Source organism: Choloepus didactylus, chromosome 6 (genome assembly GCF_015220235.1).
Source record: "Choloepus didactylus isolate mChoDid1 chromosome 6, mChoDid1.pri, whole genome shotgun sequence".
Lineage (NCBI taxonomy): Eukaryota > Metazoa > Chordata > Mammalia > Pilosa > Megalonychidae > Choloepus > Choloepus didactylus.
In genome coordinates this window covers 2,935,115-2,951,727 of record NC_051312.1, presented here as the reverse complement: position 1 = coordinate 2,951,727, position 16,613 = coordinate 2,935,115, and the positions used below count along the sequence as shown (strand labels likewise).

General features: G+C 56.7%; 1 protein-coding gene across 1 annotated transcript in view; it reads right to left on the bottom strand.

Moving 5' to 3' along the window:
- The window catches only part of KCNQ1 (potassium voltage-gated channel subfamily Q member 1), a 277,922-nt gene that overhangs the window by 198,270 nt on the left and 63,039 nt on the right, over positions 1–16,613 (bottom strand). Inside the window, 4 exon segments of the mRNA XM_037839412.1 lie at positions 7,687–7,816; positions 8,230–8,352; positions 13,139–13,234; positions 14,403–14,513. Of these exon segments, the coding sequence (XP_037695340.1) occupies positions 7,687–7,816; positions 8,230–8,352; positions 13,139–13,234; positions 14,403–14,513 (460 nt within the window).

Sequence of the window (16,613 nt, the reverse complement as noted above, 5' to 3'; positions counted from 1 at the left end):
TCATTGGCTGGTTTTCACTTCAGGGTAATGTGGATCTCAGAACAAGTTTTCAGTTTTCTGGAAGATATTGTCTACAATTGATTTTATTTATTTTCTTTTTCATAGCAATGTTGCAAATTATTCTGTTAACACAAGATAATGCCTACAACAGCAGTAAATCCGCTGCAGTCTGCAGTTACAATCCCCCCTTATTTTTGTTCATTCCTCAATCTTGAGGGAAGTGGGAGGATGATGACGCTGGCTGCTTCAGGCTGAGAAGGGACGTAGATGTCATGGGGCAGAGGAATGGGATTATTTTGCTTGCCATCAAGGATGCTCCTTGCCCTCAGGATGGGGCTGGACCATCTATACCTTTCTGTTAGTGTCCAGGGCAGGCCAGAGGAAGTGGAGAGTGACAGCTGACCTCCCGCTGCTGGGTTTCAGGGCTCAGCCGGCATAGGTACATCCCAGGGGCTTTAAGTCTCTGAGAAATAAGCTTAACAAGCAAATTGAAAACTGTAACCTCCAGGAACAGATTTTATTTTTTAATTAAATACTTGGTAGAATTTACCAGTGAAGTCATTTGGCCATGATTCTTTGGAGGAATATTTGTCACAATTTTTATTAATAGATACAGGGCTATTCAGTTTATATATTTTGTGATTAGGTTATGTCTTTCATTAAATTTGCCCCTTTCACCTAAGTTGTAAATTTGTTGGCAAAGAATTTTATATAATATTCTCTGATCACCCTTGTATATCTGCAGCGATGTGACATCTCTCATTCCCAATACTGGTAATTTGTAATTCTCTCTTTTTTTTTCCTAGTCTGGGTAAAATTTATCAATTTTATTGACCTAAAAAAAATCAGCTTTGGTTTCATTGATTTTTTTCTATTGCTCTTCTGTTTTCTCTTTAGTTTATTTGTACTCTGATCTTTTACTATGTTTTTGTTTTTTGTTTTTAGTTTCTTAGGGTAGAAGGTAAAGTCATTGATTTGAGGCCCTTCTTTCCTAATATAGGTGTTTGGTGCTATACATTTCTATCTAAGTACTGCTTTAGCAGCATCCTACAAATTTTGGTGTCTGTGTTTTCATTTTCATTCAGTTCAAATATTTTCTGATTTTCCTTTTGATTTTTTTCTTTGATCCATGCATTACTTTGAAGCACGTGATTTAGCTTCCAAATATTTGAGGATTTTTCCAGAGATCTTTTGGTTCTTGAATTTTAATTTAATAACATTGTGGTCAGTGGACAAACTAGATGATGAATTATTATAAATTTAACATCCTGGCAAATGTTCTGCACATGCTTGGAAACTAATCTGCTGCTGCTTTTGGGAGGTGTGTTCTATAAAATGTTAATTAGGTCAACTTGGCTGAAAGTATTATTCAAATCTTCATCCTTCCTGGTTTCTGCCTATTTGTTCTATCAGCTCCTAGGAGAGGCCTATTAAGAACTCCAGCTCTGAGTGCGTCTGTCTCTTCTCCCGTGTGGTTTTGTTAGTTTTTGTTCCATGCACACTGGGGCTCTGTTGGAGGCTGATGTGCTCACGGTGTCCTCCTGGTGAACTGACCCTGCGATCACCATGAAACACAGTGCTCTCTCCTGGGACCTCCAGCTGCCCTGGCCCTCAGGCCGTCAGGTCTGCCCCTGGTTTACCACAAGCGAGGAAGTTAGTGGCCACACCAAGAAAGGAGCAAAGTCCTGGAACCAGCACGAGGCAAGAATCTGTAACTGAGACCCCTGTTTATAAAATGGCCTCTAGACAGGCTACACCAGTAGTAAAAGGATGGGCTATGTTCTAATTTGCTAATGCTGCCAGAATGTAAAACATCAGAAATGGATTGGCTTTTATAAAGGGGGTTTATTTGGTTACAAAGTTACAGTCTTAAGGCCATAAAATGTCCAAGGTAAGTCATCAACAATTGGGTGCCTTCACTGGATGGTCAATGATGTCCGGAAAACCTCTGCTAGCTGGGAAGGCATCTGGCTGGCGTCTGCTCCAAAGTTCTGGTTTCGAAATGGCTTTCTCCCAGGACATTCCTCTCTAGGCTGCAGTTCCTCAAAATGTCACTCTTAGTTGCTCTTGGGGTGTTTGTCCTCTCTTAGCTTCTCTGGAGCAAGAGTCTGCTTTCAATGGCCATCTTCAAACTGTCTCTCATCTGCAGCTCCTGTGCTTTCTTCAAAGTGTCCCTCTTGGCTGTAGCTCCTCTTCAAAATGTCACTCTCAGCTGCACTGAGTTCCTTTGGTTTGTCAGCTCATTTATATGGCTCCAGTGATTTAATTTAGACCCACCCTGAATGGGTGGAGCAACACCTCCATGGAAACGATCCAATCATAGTCATCACCCACAGTTGGGTGGGGCACATCTCCACAGAAACACTCAAAGAATTACAGTCTAATTAACACTGATACATCTGCCCACACAAGAGTACATCAAAGATAATGGCGTTGTGGGAGACAAAATACATTCAAACCGGCATATGCTAGAAACAAACAAAAGCAAAAAAAAAAAAAAACAAAACAAAACAAAACAAAAACAACTGAACAAACAAAAATCCAGGCATTGGGGAAGGGAGAAAGAGAGGAAAGTTGCCTGTCGGGACCTGTTTTCCTGACGTATAAAATAAAAGTTTCTCGATATGCGTGACTTAGGCTTTCTCTTACAGGAGATTAGAGTTTGTATTTTATGATGTGGGTTGTTTAGAAAACCCTGTGCCAATACAGTAACACCAAAAAGGTTCCTGGATGGGTTTGCTGGCCTCCCTGTGTAAGCAGTTGCACCTTCCACCTTCTCCAGAGGAACGTACTCTCAATCAGGATATGCAGGAATCCGCGTTAAAAGCTCCACCAATGGTGAGTCCACAAGGTAAGCTTACAAACCCACAAGGAAACAAGCCACCATGAGCAAGAGTCAGGAGAAATAACCGCGAACCCAACCAGACTCCAAAAACTGCAGATGATGAAACTAAAGAACGGAGACTGTAAAACAGGCATGTTCAAAAATACAAAAATCAAAGTTGTAATGCAAAATACAAGGAGGGTACAAAATACTAAGATTGTGCACATTGAACCCAGATACAAGCATGTACAGACAGGGAAAATAAAGTAATTAAAATTAAAATGACAGTGAATGGATCAACCAGCAGGTTAGACACTTCTGAAGAATTAGCGGAGAGAAATTGCCTAGGGTGCTGTGCAGGAAGACAAAAATGGAAAACGCGGAAGGCAGACAAAGAGGACGGAACGAGATGGCTGAGTGGGAATTTTCAGGAGAGAGCAGGGCAATGAGGGACAGTGTTCTGTGAACACTCACTGAAAGAGAAACCCTGAGATGCGGGAAACACAACAAATTCTAGGCAGAATAAACAAAACTAGCTCATCACCTAGACGCTCTGTTGTGAAACTGCCAATGCCAAAGTCAAGGAGAAGGTATTTAAAGTCACCAGAGGGCCAAGGCTCAACTGTGAAGGAAAGAACCAACTCATCATTCCTGGATGTGCAGACACCTGGCATTGTAGCCACAGGGTGTGGAGAGAAAACACGACAGCAGCCTAATACCTTGCAGCCAGCTCAACCATCGTTCAAGAACAAAGGCAGAATTTCAGAAAGTCTCAAACAAACAAAAACCGAGTTTACATTAACAGACACTCACTGAAGGCAACACCTACTTCAAATAGGAAGGGGTGAGAAACAAAACGGAACAGGGGCACAGAAAGCTGGTAAGTCAGTGGGTAAATGTAAGGAACTGGACTGTATACAGCAAAGGCCACTAATGCAGAGTTTTGTTTTTTTTTTTTTAAAGGAAACAAAACGCTGGGCAGCAATGTCCTGTGAAACGGGGGATTGGCACAGTGTGGAGGTTTGAAGCGGCACGTACCCAGGAAAACATGGTCTTAAATCTAATCCATTCCTGTGGGTGTGGACCCTTCGTAAGTAGGACCTCTGATGATTCTGTTAAGGTGTGGCCCACCTCATTCAGGGCGGGACTTAATCCTGGAGGCCTTTATAAATGCAATGAGTACAGAGAGAAAAATACATGGAAGCAAGAAGCTGAAAGCAACGAAACCCAGAAGAGAAAGGAGAGACCAGCAGACGCCGCCATGCACCTTGCCGTGTGGCAGAGGAGCCCAGGATCGCTGGCAGGTGGTCTGAGAAGAAGGTTTTGCCCTGATGATGCCTCAATCTGAACTTTCTGTTAGCATCAAAACCGTAAGCTAATAAATTTCCGTTGTTTAAGCTGACCCATTTTCTGGTATTTGCTGGAGCATCCTAGGATGCTATAACACCTTCAACCCAAGGTCCCCGTGGGGCCCCAGGAGGTGGGTCAACTTTGGAGCTTGGTAGGCAAAGCATTTAGGGTAAAACCCTGTGGGAGCCACCTAAGGCACAGAACCAGAATGCACAAGCTCAAGATGAGAAAAAGCCAAAGGTGAGGCGTGGAGCTCGGCTGAGAGCGCGCGGCCAGCCACGGGGGTTCGTAGAGAAGCAAGTGCGAGGCTCAGCCCTTTGTCATTTACAGTACACAACCCGGGTCCCTTGAGCATACAAATGTCAAATTCCCAACCCAGGCTGGGACCTCTGGGTGCACGGCGGGGAGTTATGAGCATCTGATGAGACATGCTCCATGCTTTGTTAGTTGCCTGAAAGGTTTCAGGTGAAATGAAATGAAAGTAAACGGCCTCTCTTCTGACCCAGCCCTCTCCAGCCCCATCTTCCCCCCCAGTGTTCTACCCTGGAGTCTCCAGGGCCAGGAATCCTGTCCCCGGGGATCCGTGGCCTCTCCCTACCTCGGTTCCCACTGCAGTGATGCCACACAGCCCTCGTCCTCGCCTACCTGGGCAGCGGCCTGTCTCCTGCCCCGCGCCCCCTCCCAGTCACCCCAGGCGGGCTGTTGGAAGCACAAAGCTGGCCCTGGCAGCCCCTACGTGGGGGTCTCACCATCAGGCCCGAGCCCCGAGGCCTTCTGTGACCCGCGCTGTCCTGGACACACTCAGGATCCAGCCCCTCCAGGCGTGACCAGCAGCGTCGTGGCGTCCGTGTGCCGGGCACTCTTCTAAGGCGGAAAATAAGGAACCCACGTGCTGGGCCCAGGCCGCCTGGCAAGCAGGTGCAGCACCTCTAAGGACATGGCCTGCTCCTTCCTTCCCCAGCCAGCCCAACTCAGCATCAAAGTCACCTCCTCCAGGAAGCCTTCCTGGGTCTGACCTGGCCGGACAGGTGCCCTCTGCCACTTGTAGCCCCTTCCAACTTCCTCCCTGGATGGCAGGGGGCCCATGGGGGCTCCCCACAAGGCCCCGCACAGAGCAGCCCCCCCCCCCCAAACACTCCCGGGAGGGACCAGGGAGAGAGTGAGCCACGGAGCGACTGGATCCTGCGAGGATGGAAGCTACTGGAAACGGGGTGGGGACAGGGGGCTCCCGCAGCCCTTCAGCCTTCACTGTGTGCAAGTTTCTCAGCTGCTGGTTACAACTTTTCCTTGGAAACGGTCAACGGGGAATAACGATGGTTCGGAAGAGGCTCTGGGAAGGCATGGGGGGCTGGTTCTGGATGGCGGGGGCTCCCCTGAGCCAGGACAAGGAGAGAGTTTCCTTCAGAAGGCTGCGCAGGAAAGGCCTGTCCTGCTGAATCCTAGGAAAACAGCTGAGCACACTCCAGACCAGCGTTTCCCAAATCGGCATCCTCTGTGGGGTCCCAAGTGAGCAGGCCCCTGTGCCCCGGGGGGGCCCTGAAAGCCCCTATGGTGATGCCCCTCCAACCCGCCCCGGCCATGCACACGAGGCGGCCAAGCATGACTGCCCTCGGAAGACCTGGGGGTTCCGGGAGCTCCCTGCCTGGCTTGGCCTCAGTTTCCCCCTCTGTAGTGGGGCTGACTCCCCAAGTGGGAGCCACAGGTGCTGTGTGCAACTGGACGTGCTGCACCGTGACCAAGGCGGCTTTTGCCCAGTGCTCGCCAGGGGCGCATCTGGAAGCCCCCGCCAGGCAGACGACCCGTCCTGGGTTTGGCTTCACAGCGACATTCACCGTGTCCTCCATGTGGGATCGGGGGCCACCGGGCTTTCCCCGACAGCACATCTACCCTGGGACTAGCACCCCCCTGCTCCCCATGGCCGGGCTCTGGCGGGCACGGGAGGCTCCGGGGATCTGGTAACGCCACGAAAGGCACTCGGCGCTCTCTGTGCTTCCAGCTCATTTACATTCCCCAGACGCTGCCAACCGCTTACGGACACTAGCCAGGCGGCAGGACGGCACATGAGGCTGCCCCGGGTGAGTGCGGCCACCGCTGCGGCCACCTCTATGACTCCTCGGCTGGGCACTGGCACCGGCAGAAAGCCCCACGTGCATCGTGACAACGGCCCCAGCCCCGGTGCTGCAGGGGCACTGCACACTCATCGGCACAATTGCCCTCTGGGCCCACTCCCATGGGCGGCAGGAGCCCAGCCCCGTGCTCACCAACAGCCAGACCCCGACAGCCTCGGACGAGGGTGGGTGCCCGTCTCAGCCTCCCCACCCAGCTCCCTCAACAGGCTGCCCACAGAGGTGGCCGTGGGGCGGAAGATGGTGCAGCCCCTTTCCGGACGCAGGGGAAGGCGGCCTGGCTCAGCCGTCCGGGGTGAGGGGCCTTGGTGGGCTGCGGCCGCTACGAGCACAGAGGGCTGGGGACCCGCCAGGCTCAAGACAGCGATGTTCTCGAACGCCAACGGGTGGAAGGTTCTGGTTGGTCCCATGTGCTGGAAAGAGCACTCAGAGAAGGGGTGGACACAGAAAACACCAGAACCGAGGGCTGGAGCAAGGGGACCCCGTGGCTGTGCACCCCCAGTCCCCGCAGCCCCCTGGCCCCGTGTCCGCCGTCTCCTCTCTGCCGGCCCAGTGGCCTGGGCACGTGCCTGCAGACAAGCCTGTACACTCTGGAGGGACCCCCCACCCCGTCCCGCTCTGGCCCCACCAGCCCAGCCCAGGAGGCCGGGGGGGTGTTTGCCAAGAGGCTGACCTTGGGGACAGGTGGGCCAGGGGCAGCCTAGGGGCTGCAGGGTCTCCACAGGCAGCTTTCCTCATCCCTGCTGGCCAGTGGCAACAGGTGTGCCGCAGCCATGCCAAGTACAGCGTCCCTTTCCAGCCCTGGGACCCCGGGGCCACCTTCCCGTCCATCAGAGACCCTCCTGCGTGAGACCGACAAAGCCTTTACCAAGACCCGGGCGTCTGAACGTGCCACGCGTCCACATCAACACTAGGTCCCGTCCACATCTGGCCTCCCCCCAGCCCGACCCAGGGTGAATCAGAAAAGCAGGCAGACGCAGGGCACTGCGGGTACAGACGCAGGGTCCCCGGGATGCAGGCCCCCGTCAGCTACCTTCCAGGCATAGAACGCAGGGGCATGGGCTGGAAGAGGCTGGGAGCAGGACCGAGGGCCCCGTCTCCCCCGGCACTGCCCTCTGGAGCGGCCCTGCCCGGTTCTCCATCTGCTCAAAGGGATGTGTGAACAGCTTCCAACTCAGGAGAGGCTCAGAAGGGAAGCAGCCAGGAAGTTTCCGGAAGTTTCCAGAAGCTTCACCCTGTCTGTCATCCCTCGTGAGCAGAGACCCCTGCTCGAGGAGAGCTCCTGTCTCAGCCGGGCCCCCGAGAAGAGGCGTGGATGGGGAGGGGGCCACAGCCTGGGGGGAGGCACGGAGCGGCGAGGGCACCCGCCAGGCCAACGACCCTCACCGGTGCTGTCGTAGCCGTCGAGGGGTCCGGGGTCCGGGGCGGGCTCGTAGGTGATGTGCGGAACCACCAGCGTCTTCTCCCCGGGGCTCGCGCCGCCATCCTTGTCTAACTTGAGCTTTTTCTTCTTGACCTAAAACCAGAACAGAAACTGGTGGTCCCCGGGCAGCATCCGCCTGGCTCTCCGCCCCCCACCAGCCCCGCCGAGAGCCCCCGGCCCAGCAGGGGGAGGGACAGTGGGCAGCGAGCGGACCCCGAGGGCCCAGGCCGTGTGGCGCTCTGGGGGCATCTCCGAGAGGGCGCTGGCCACAGGCGACGGCTGCCGGGGCCAACCCCGCCCTCCCCTCGCCTCTCCAGGGACCCTGAGCCCCCGGCTCTGCGACCCCAGGACCCTCTTCCCAGGGGACCCAGACGGCACCGCCACCTGCCCCCACTGTCCCCCCAATGTGGAGAGCCCACCCCCACGGCCCCTGGGGGCCATCCTTCCCACAGACGGACAGGATCCAGGACCCCCGCCCGCGGCCCACACCGGGGAGGGCTGGTTACCATGACAGACTTCTTGGGCTTGGGGCTGGGGGACAGCAGCACGGGGCTCCGGGGGGGCTTGCGGACGTAGATATTCCAGGTGGCAGACTCAGGGTTCTCGGCCGCATAGCACCTCCACGCCGTCTGCGGGGGCACCGGGAGGCGTCAGCACCCCACGGGGCACCCCTGGCAGGCAGCAGGGGTGCTGCGTGCCGACCCCCAGGTGGTGGGGGTCTCCGGGTTCAACAGGACCCCAGGGGCGTGGTTTCCACTCTGGAGGCTCAGCCCTGTGTGTTCAGCTCCCTGCCAGGCGCTGACCCCGACGGCTGAGGGGCCCGTCCTCCCGCCCCACCTGCTCTGTGGAGACCCCTGCACCCGCCTCTCCCTCAAGGACAAGCAGGGCGGGCCCACCTGGTGTCAGAGATCAGAGCCCCCCACCCCGCCCCCAGAAAGGCTAGAGCCCTGAGCCCCAGCCGTGTGGCCCCACTTGGAAATGGGGTCTTTGAAGATGCCATTAGCGTGGACGGGGCCGAACCGGGTCCGGGTGGTCCCTGACCCAATAGGGCAGGCGACCCCAGGAGATGGAAATTTGGAAATTCGGACACAGGAGAGATAGAGAGGACGCCCACGAGACGAGGGTGGAGACCGAGTCACGACTGCCGGGGAGTCCCCACCAGACCCAATGGACCTCAGAGGGGCTCCCAGCCCCTCGACTTCGATGTCTGGCACCCAGCGCTGAGACAGTAAGTTCTGTGGCTGGAGCCGCGTGGCTCTGGCCCTCTGTTATGGGGCCCTGTCTGCCCAGGGCCAGCCCGCACGGGGTCCCAGCAGGGGTTTCCCGTTATGGCCACCTGGGAGGGTTCCAGGCAGGTGCTGCCACAAAGATGCAACCATTTTCTGGGCCCATTTCCCCATTTGCCACATGAAGATTATTCTAGGGGCCTCCCACCCCTCACCTGCCAGAACCCAAAGTCCGACAGCAACGGGGCCCGTGTATGGGTAACAGGCTGGCCTCGAGGGATGGGGCTGGGGGAGAATCTGCTCACAGCTGTGCTGGTGCCCAGCCAGGGTGTGACAGGACCAGCAGAACTGAAGGGCACCCCTCCTCCCCAGCGAGAAGGGCCAGTTGGATGGCCAGCGGTACCCGACCTCCCACAGGCTGGGGGTCAGCCTCCAGAGCAGGCAGACCCTGGGGATGTTGCGTCCCTTTCCTCCACTGGCTCATTCTCACCTGCCCAGGAGTCCTTGTTCCCACATCTATCTGCCCATCTGTCCACACACCCATTCATCTATTCCTGTAACCATGCATGCATCCATCCAACTCCACATCCATCTATCCATCCATCCAACTTCACATCCGTCCATCCATCCATCTGTCCATCTATTTGTCCATCCATCCATCCATCCATCCAACCTCACATCTGTCCATCCATCCATCCATCCACCCACCCACATACCCATCCATCCAACTTCACATCTGTCCATCCATCTGTCCATCTATTTGCCCATCCATCCATCCATCCATCTTCACATCTGTCCATCCATCCATCCACCCACCCATCTATCCATCCCTCAATCTGTCTGTCCATCCATCCATCCAACTTCACATCCATCCATCCATCCGTCCACCCATCCACCCATCTATTCACCACCTACACATCCATCCATCCATCCGTCCATCCATCTATCCATCCAACTTCACATCTGTCCATCCATCCATCCACCCATCCATCCATCTGTCCATCCATCCATCTATCCATCTACCCATCCACATGGAGGAACACGTGGCAGGACCAGCCCAGGCGAAGGTGAGGAGCCACCATCTAATGGGAGGGCAGAGAAGAAAATCAAGAACTGGGACACTCCAAGCAGAGCCACTCCAGCCATGACCAGCCCCACAAAGAGACATCACTGGGTCTGAGGCTGAAAGCCACATGCGACCGTCAGGACGAGACGGGTCAGGAGGGCATGCCCCGCCAAGGGAAGGGCCTTTCTGGAGCATGGCCCTGGAGTTGCAAGATCTGTCCATCGTCCAGGCACAAATCTGAGATCTCCTTGGGGTGCGCACGGCAAGTGTAGGACAGAGATGCAGGAGCCCACCATGGGGGTCCAGAGAGGGGAGCTGTGGCTGACGGGTTCCAGGGCTGGGGGCACTGGGGGTTTCTGAAAGGGCAGCACCTCCTTCCCTGGATGCCCGGGGATGGCGGAAATGCCCTGGGACTCAGACGTGCCCCCTCTGGTGGGTGGCCCACCGCCGTAGGGTTCTGGGGCCCATTTTGTCATCCTGGGCTGCTTGAATAAATAGCACGAAATGGGTCGGGCTAGACAATGGCAGTTTATTCGCTTCTAGTTTTGAGGCTGGGAAAATGTCCAAATCAAGGCATCACCGAGGTGATGCTTTCTTCCCCAAACTGTGGCTTCTGGGACCAGCTGCCAGCGATCCTTGGCTCCCATCACACAGCAAGGCACACAGCAAGGCACACGGCAGCGTCTCCTCGTCTCCCCCTTCTCTTCCAGCTTCCACTTCAGCTTCTGGCTTCTCTCTCTCTCTCTCCCTCCCCCCCCCCATTCCATTTAAAAAGACCCCCGAAAGAGGATTGCAACCCTTCCTGATTGGGCTGGGCCAACCCTTAGCTGAGTCACCTTTATCTAAAGGTCCTACCACAGGACTGGATTAAGTCTAAGAACATGTTTGTCTGGGGAACATACAGCTCCAAACCACCACTCTGCACCCTCTGGACCCTAAAAAGACCTGTTCTTTCTACGTGCAAAATACATTCACTGCATCACAATATCCCAAAGGTCCTAAATCATTTCAGTAGCAGTATTAAAATACAAAGTCATCAAAATCGGTTTGGGTGCGGCCTGTCCTGGGCACAAATCCCCCGGCCTGTGGACCTGGGAAACCTAGAGAATTAGTTACCTGCTTCCAGTCTACAAGGGAGGGACAGGCATGGCTAGACATTCCCATTCCCAGAGGGAGAAATTAGAAGGAAAACAGGGGTCATAGGTTCCAAACAACCCTGAAACCCTGCAGGGCAATTTCCGTTAGATTTCAACACCTGAGTGTCATCCGTGGCAGGACAGTTTGCTCTCCAGGCCCAATGGGGCAGCAGCCATGCTCTCCCAAAAAACTGGGGTGCGGGCTCCACCTTCTCCGAGCGGGACACAGGCTCCACCTCCCCAGCGTCAGCAGCACTCTTCCGGAACACCGGGGTGGAGGCCTGCCCTCTCTGAGCTCCAGGGCCGACCCCTCTGCGCACACGTGGGTGGGCCCGCTCTCTTGGCCCAAGAAGATGACTTCGCTCCAGGCCTCAGCTTCCAATGTCCTGCCCTCAAAGTGATTTTTCCCCCAATCTGTCCCTTTTCTGTTCCATTTAGTCCAGGCTGGCACGGTTCTGTGTTCATGCAGAGCTCTCGAAAAACGTCTTGGTTTGCACGTAGTACACAGGGGTCCAGACCTTATCAGACAGTAGGACAATCCTTCTCGGATGGCTGCATTTCTCATCCTGACTTGCACTGAAACGGCTGACGGGTTCCATGTTCAGTTAAACCCTCAGATGGAGCTCTCTTCTCTGGGGATTTGCTTTCTGGAAGCTCGGAACTTTCAAAATCATCAATTTCTGGTGTTTTTGTGCCCAGGAGTTCAGTTCTCAGCTCATCCCTTTCCTCTCACATTTTACTATAAGCTGCAAGGAGAAGCCAGGCTGCACTTCCCACATTTAGTTTGGAAATCTCCTCAGCTAGATATCCACGCTTGTCACTTCCAAGTTCCGCCTTCCATCTGACATCAGGACTTGATTTTGACACATTCTCTGCCACGTCACAACAAGGGCAGCTTTTCCTCCAGTTTGCAATGACACACTCGTCATTTCTGTCCAGGGCCTCACTGGTTTCTGGGGCCGGCTGCTGGCGACCCTGGGCTCCTCTGTCACCCGGCTAGGCCCGTGGCGGCGTCTGCTCGTCTCCCCCTTCTCTTGTGGGTTTCCTCGCTTTCAGCTTCTTGCTTCCGTGGCACATGGATTCTCTCCCCCCCCCCACTCTGAGATTGGATTAACACCCATCCTGAAGAGCTGGGCCACACCTCATCAAAAGGTCCTACTCACAATGGGTCCATGCCCACAGGGATGGATTAGCTTTAAAGACATGGTTTTCTGGGGTACACACAGCTTTAAACCACCCCAAATAGAAAAACCCCGTGGCCCAGAGCCAGGGTTAGGAGGGTACACGGCCGTGGTGGCGTGACCTGTCGTCTTCCTGTCCACAGCTTTAATTTCCTTCCTGTTGCGTATAGTGTCCTGGCCTCCAGATGGATGGTTCTGGAAAGTTCCAGGAACAGAGACAGAGGCCCTGGCAGAGCTGGGAATCCAGGCCAGATGAGAGCCGCCACAACCCCGGCCAAATCCGCCCTCCCCCGGGGCAAGGGCGCCCAGAGGCTGAGGCCGAAGGGGTGACTCCCCCACAGGGCCTGTCCACCGCCCTGTCCTCGCCCCTGGGATCCGCACCCCAGGCCCACACCCGGCCGTGCCTTTGTGCAGGCCCCGAGCCCGTTATCCCAGCTCCTCAGCCCCCACAGGGCCAGCAACAGAGACCCTGCAAGATGCAGCTTCCCAGGGGTTCGTGTCCGAGTCTGTTTGCATTAAAGGGTGGACGGGCCATGGTCCGTTCCGGAGAGCCCGGGGAAGGGAGCCCCTCCACCCCCACTGTCACTCTCGGCTCTGGGCCAGCCTCGTCACTGCAGCCTTGCGGGGAGGGGCGCGAGGGGCTGGCTCGCCTGGACCCCACCGCGGGGCCGCTGCTGGGCAGGGGCGGCCATCTGAGAGCTGAGCTTTTGGCCCCGGACCAGGTGCAGCAGGGGCACCGGGGGCTGAGCCGCTGCGGACCCCCACGCCAGGGACACCGAGGCCACCACCGAGGAGGGCACCATCACCTGGATGAGCGAGGCAGCCGCGGGGATCTGCCGGTTGAAGTGCTTCTGCCGCTGCTTCTGCTGCACCTTCAGGGCAAAGCCGGAGCCGAGGATCCCCTGGGGACGGAGGGAACGCGGGATCAACGCGAGCTCACCACCCGGCCTGCCGGACAGGGCCGGACGCACCCCGGGGTGTGCCCAGGGCAAGGGCCTGGCCCCTGGGAAATAAAGGCGGCTCCCACCACCCCCAGGGCTGGGTGGGTGGGTTGAGACCCCTGCACCTGCACCCGCCAGGCAGGGACTGCACCTCTGGGATCCAGGCCAGGGGTCGGAAGGAAGCCCCCGTCCCAGGGGGCCCACAGCTGCCCCCCAGGGTTGCCGATGAAGGAAAAGGGCTCATCAGGCAGGGAGCTCCCCATCCATGGAAGGGATCAAGTCACACAAGCACACACACACACGTACCATTAGGCACATACACACAATACATGCAAGTACACGTGACACGCCTGTAACGTATGTTAAAAGGTAATGCACACGCTCCTGCCCAACACATACAACACACACACACACTGCATCCCCCCAACACATGACACGTGTACATGCATCTGCACACCTACACCTGCACACAGGCATAGACACATGGTGTACACATTACACATACAACACACACAGTACACCTCCCCAACATATATAATGTGTACGTGCACATACACATCTGCACAGCTACACCTGCACACACAGTGTAGACACGTGCATACAACACATGCACACATGGTGTACACATTACACACTATACATAGAACACATGCACATGAAATGAATACACATGCAATGCACATGTGTGTACACACCACTCACATGTAACACATATATACATATGCATGCACAGGGCAAGCAGGGAGATTTGAACGTCCAGTCTCTGGAAGAGGGGGCCTCGCAGCCCCACCCAGGGCCCTGCCGGGAGCAGCAGCTCTCTCCCAGGTGCCTGGGCCCAGGACCCAGCCGCCTTGGCTGTGACCTCACCCCTTGGGGCTGCAGAAAGGGCCTCGGCCCTCCTGTTGGGGCCATTGCTGTCCCCGGTGGGTGGGCCTGGGACCCCGTTGAGGGGTTGGGAGCAAGAGGAAGGGCAGCTTCCAAAGGCCCCACGGGGCCGAGCTGGGCTCTGAGGACAGGTGCTCCAGGGAAGGTGGGAGCAGCTCAGCTCTCCCCGTGATCACCTCTGTGAGGGGCTCCGTGCACGGAGGCAACCCGGGACCCGTCCCAGCCCCAGGCCCCAGGCACCCACCGCAGGGAGTGCGAAGAAGGAGATGGCGAAGACGGAGAAGCAGGAGGCGATGGTCTTGCCGATCCACGTCTGGGGCACCTTGTCCCCGTAGCCGATGGTGGTGACCGTGACCTGCGGCAGGGGGCAGGGGACAGTGGTCAGCAGCCAGACGCCCGAGCCCCAGCCCCTGGGACACACCAGGCTGCAAGCATAAGGGAGACCTGGGAGAGGGCTTGCCTGGGCCTCTCCACTGCTAAACACCCCAGGAGCCAGCCCAGGTGGCTCGCCGCCTTCTGACGCCACCCCGGGGCACGATGTCTCCTCTCGCCTTTTTCTGGGAGAACAGTTGCCACATGCTCTCTTTGTGGAGGTGTGTCTGACCAGGGCATCAAGATGAGAAGAGGGGGACACCCTGCACTCATGAGCGGGAACTGACTCTGAGGGCCTGAGCTCTCCGTCTGGTTCACGTGGCTCGGGAAGACAGTCACTCACCCCTTAGTGTGAACTAGTTCTCAACCTTAAACCCCTTGTTTACCTAGTGACCTCCTATTCACCCTTCAAAACCCTGTTTGAGATGCCCTTGCGACTCCGAGGCTGCTTCAATCCCCCTGCAGTTGCTCGGTCTCTGCCCCTTCCCACTCACATCGCCATGCCGACATACACTTGTCCCCCCACCCACGTGAGGAGAGGCCTGGGCAGCACTGGGTCCCGTTCATCTTGGCAGCCCACCCTCCCAGCACTGGGTCTTCCGTCAGCTGAAGGAACACACGCCCCCCCCCAGGGAGCACAGGCCTGGGCGCCCACCGGGCTGGGACGTGGAGGACGCAGCGCCCCAAAGGGGAGTTGGGGAGAAGGCGAGGTGCACTGCGTGTGCAGGGCCAGGCCCCTGGGACCAAGAGCTGGCGACGCAGGCGGCAGGGGGTGACAGAGACCCTCCACGGGGCCCCTGGAGCCAGCGCCGTCACCAAAGGGGCCCTGAGCCCCAGCGGCCGCGTTCACGGCATCTCCCGGGGCCCCGGGGCTCCCCCATCGTGACAGACGCAGGAGGGCGAGTGGCCGCAAGGACGACGAGTCCCGTGGGCCGGACATTGAAGGGATTTGCAGAAACGTAAACCATTTTCCTCCTTACTGAATTTGTTTTGGAAAATACAGTGATGTTTCAAAAAATTATTTTATTTATGTAACCACAGAATGGGCTAAATCATTTTAATGAATTAATACAGAAACATAAAAATTTTTCAACTTGGTTTTCTCATATGGTAAACACTGATAGATAGAAACTGTGTGAACAAAAGTTCTCCGGAATCCTCAGTAACTTTTTAGGGTGTACAGGAGTCCGGAGACTGAGGAGTTTGGGACCCGCCCTCAGCGTGAGCAGGAGGCTGGGGTCCCGCCCTGAGCCTGCAGGACCCGCTGAGCCGGGAGGGCTCCGCCTCGGGTGCAAGTTTAAGGGGGCATCAAAAACCCAGTCCTTGAAACAAACAACATTTAATGAGATAGTGTTTAAAAATCTAAGCTGAAGACGGGAAAGGGAGGAGGGGGAGGGGGGAGGGGGAGGGGGGAGGGGGAGGGGCGGGAAAGGAAGAGGAGACAGGAGGGGGAGGTGGTTGGGGGAGGAGAAGTTGGGGGAGGGAGAAGAGGGGGAGGGGAGGAGGGGGAGGAGGAAGGGAGGGGGAGGGGCTGGCGGGCAGAGGGCACAGGTGAGGGTGCCCAAGGTCATCTGCGAATCTGCACCCACCCCCACCAGACAAGCACCCACAGGGTGGGACCTGGCTCTCTGTCCTGCTGTGTCCCCTCCCCGTGGCCTGGCGTGAGGAGGGGCTCGCAGACCCACTGGCCAGCTGGGTGGTCGGCAGAACTCGGGGTGTCCCCGGCCAGGCCAGGAAGCCTGTCCCGAGGGGCTCAGCCCGCTGCAGGGGGTGGGGGTCTCCGCCTCCAGCGCCGGCTGCAGCCCCCCCTTGCCGCGCTAACGACCCTCCCTGCCGCCCTCCTGAGGAACCGTCCTCCCCGTGGGGCTGTTTGTTTTTCTCTAATTTACAGACGCGCAGCCCAGCAACGGGCGTTTATCGTCGCCAGGCTGGGAATGGCCGGCGGCGGCCACCGCGGGGGCAGCTCTGCACGTCTGCCGGGAGGGGACCTGGGCGCCAGCAGGCGGCTCGCAGCGGCCCTGTCCCCATCCCCAGCGCGGCGGGGGGCGCGGGTGCCTGCTGGCCCTGCTCGCTCTCCGGGTGG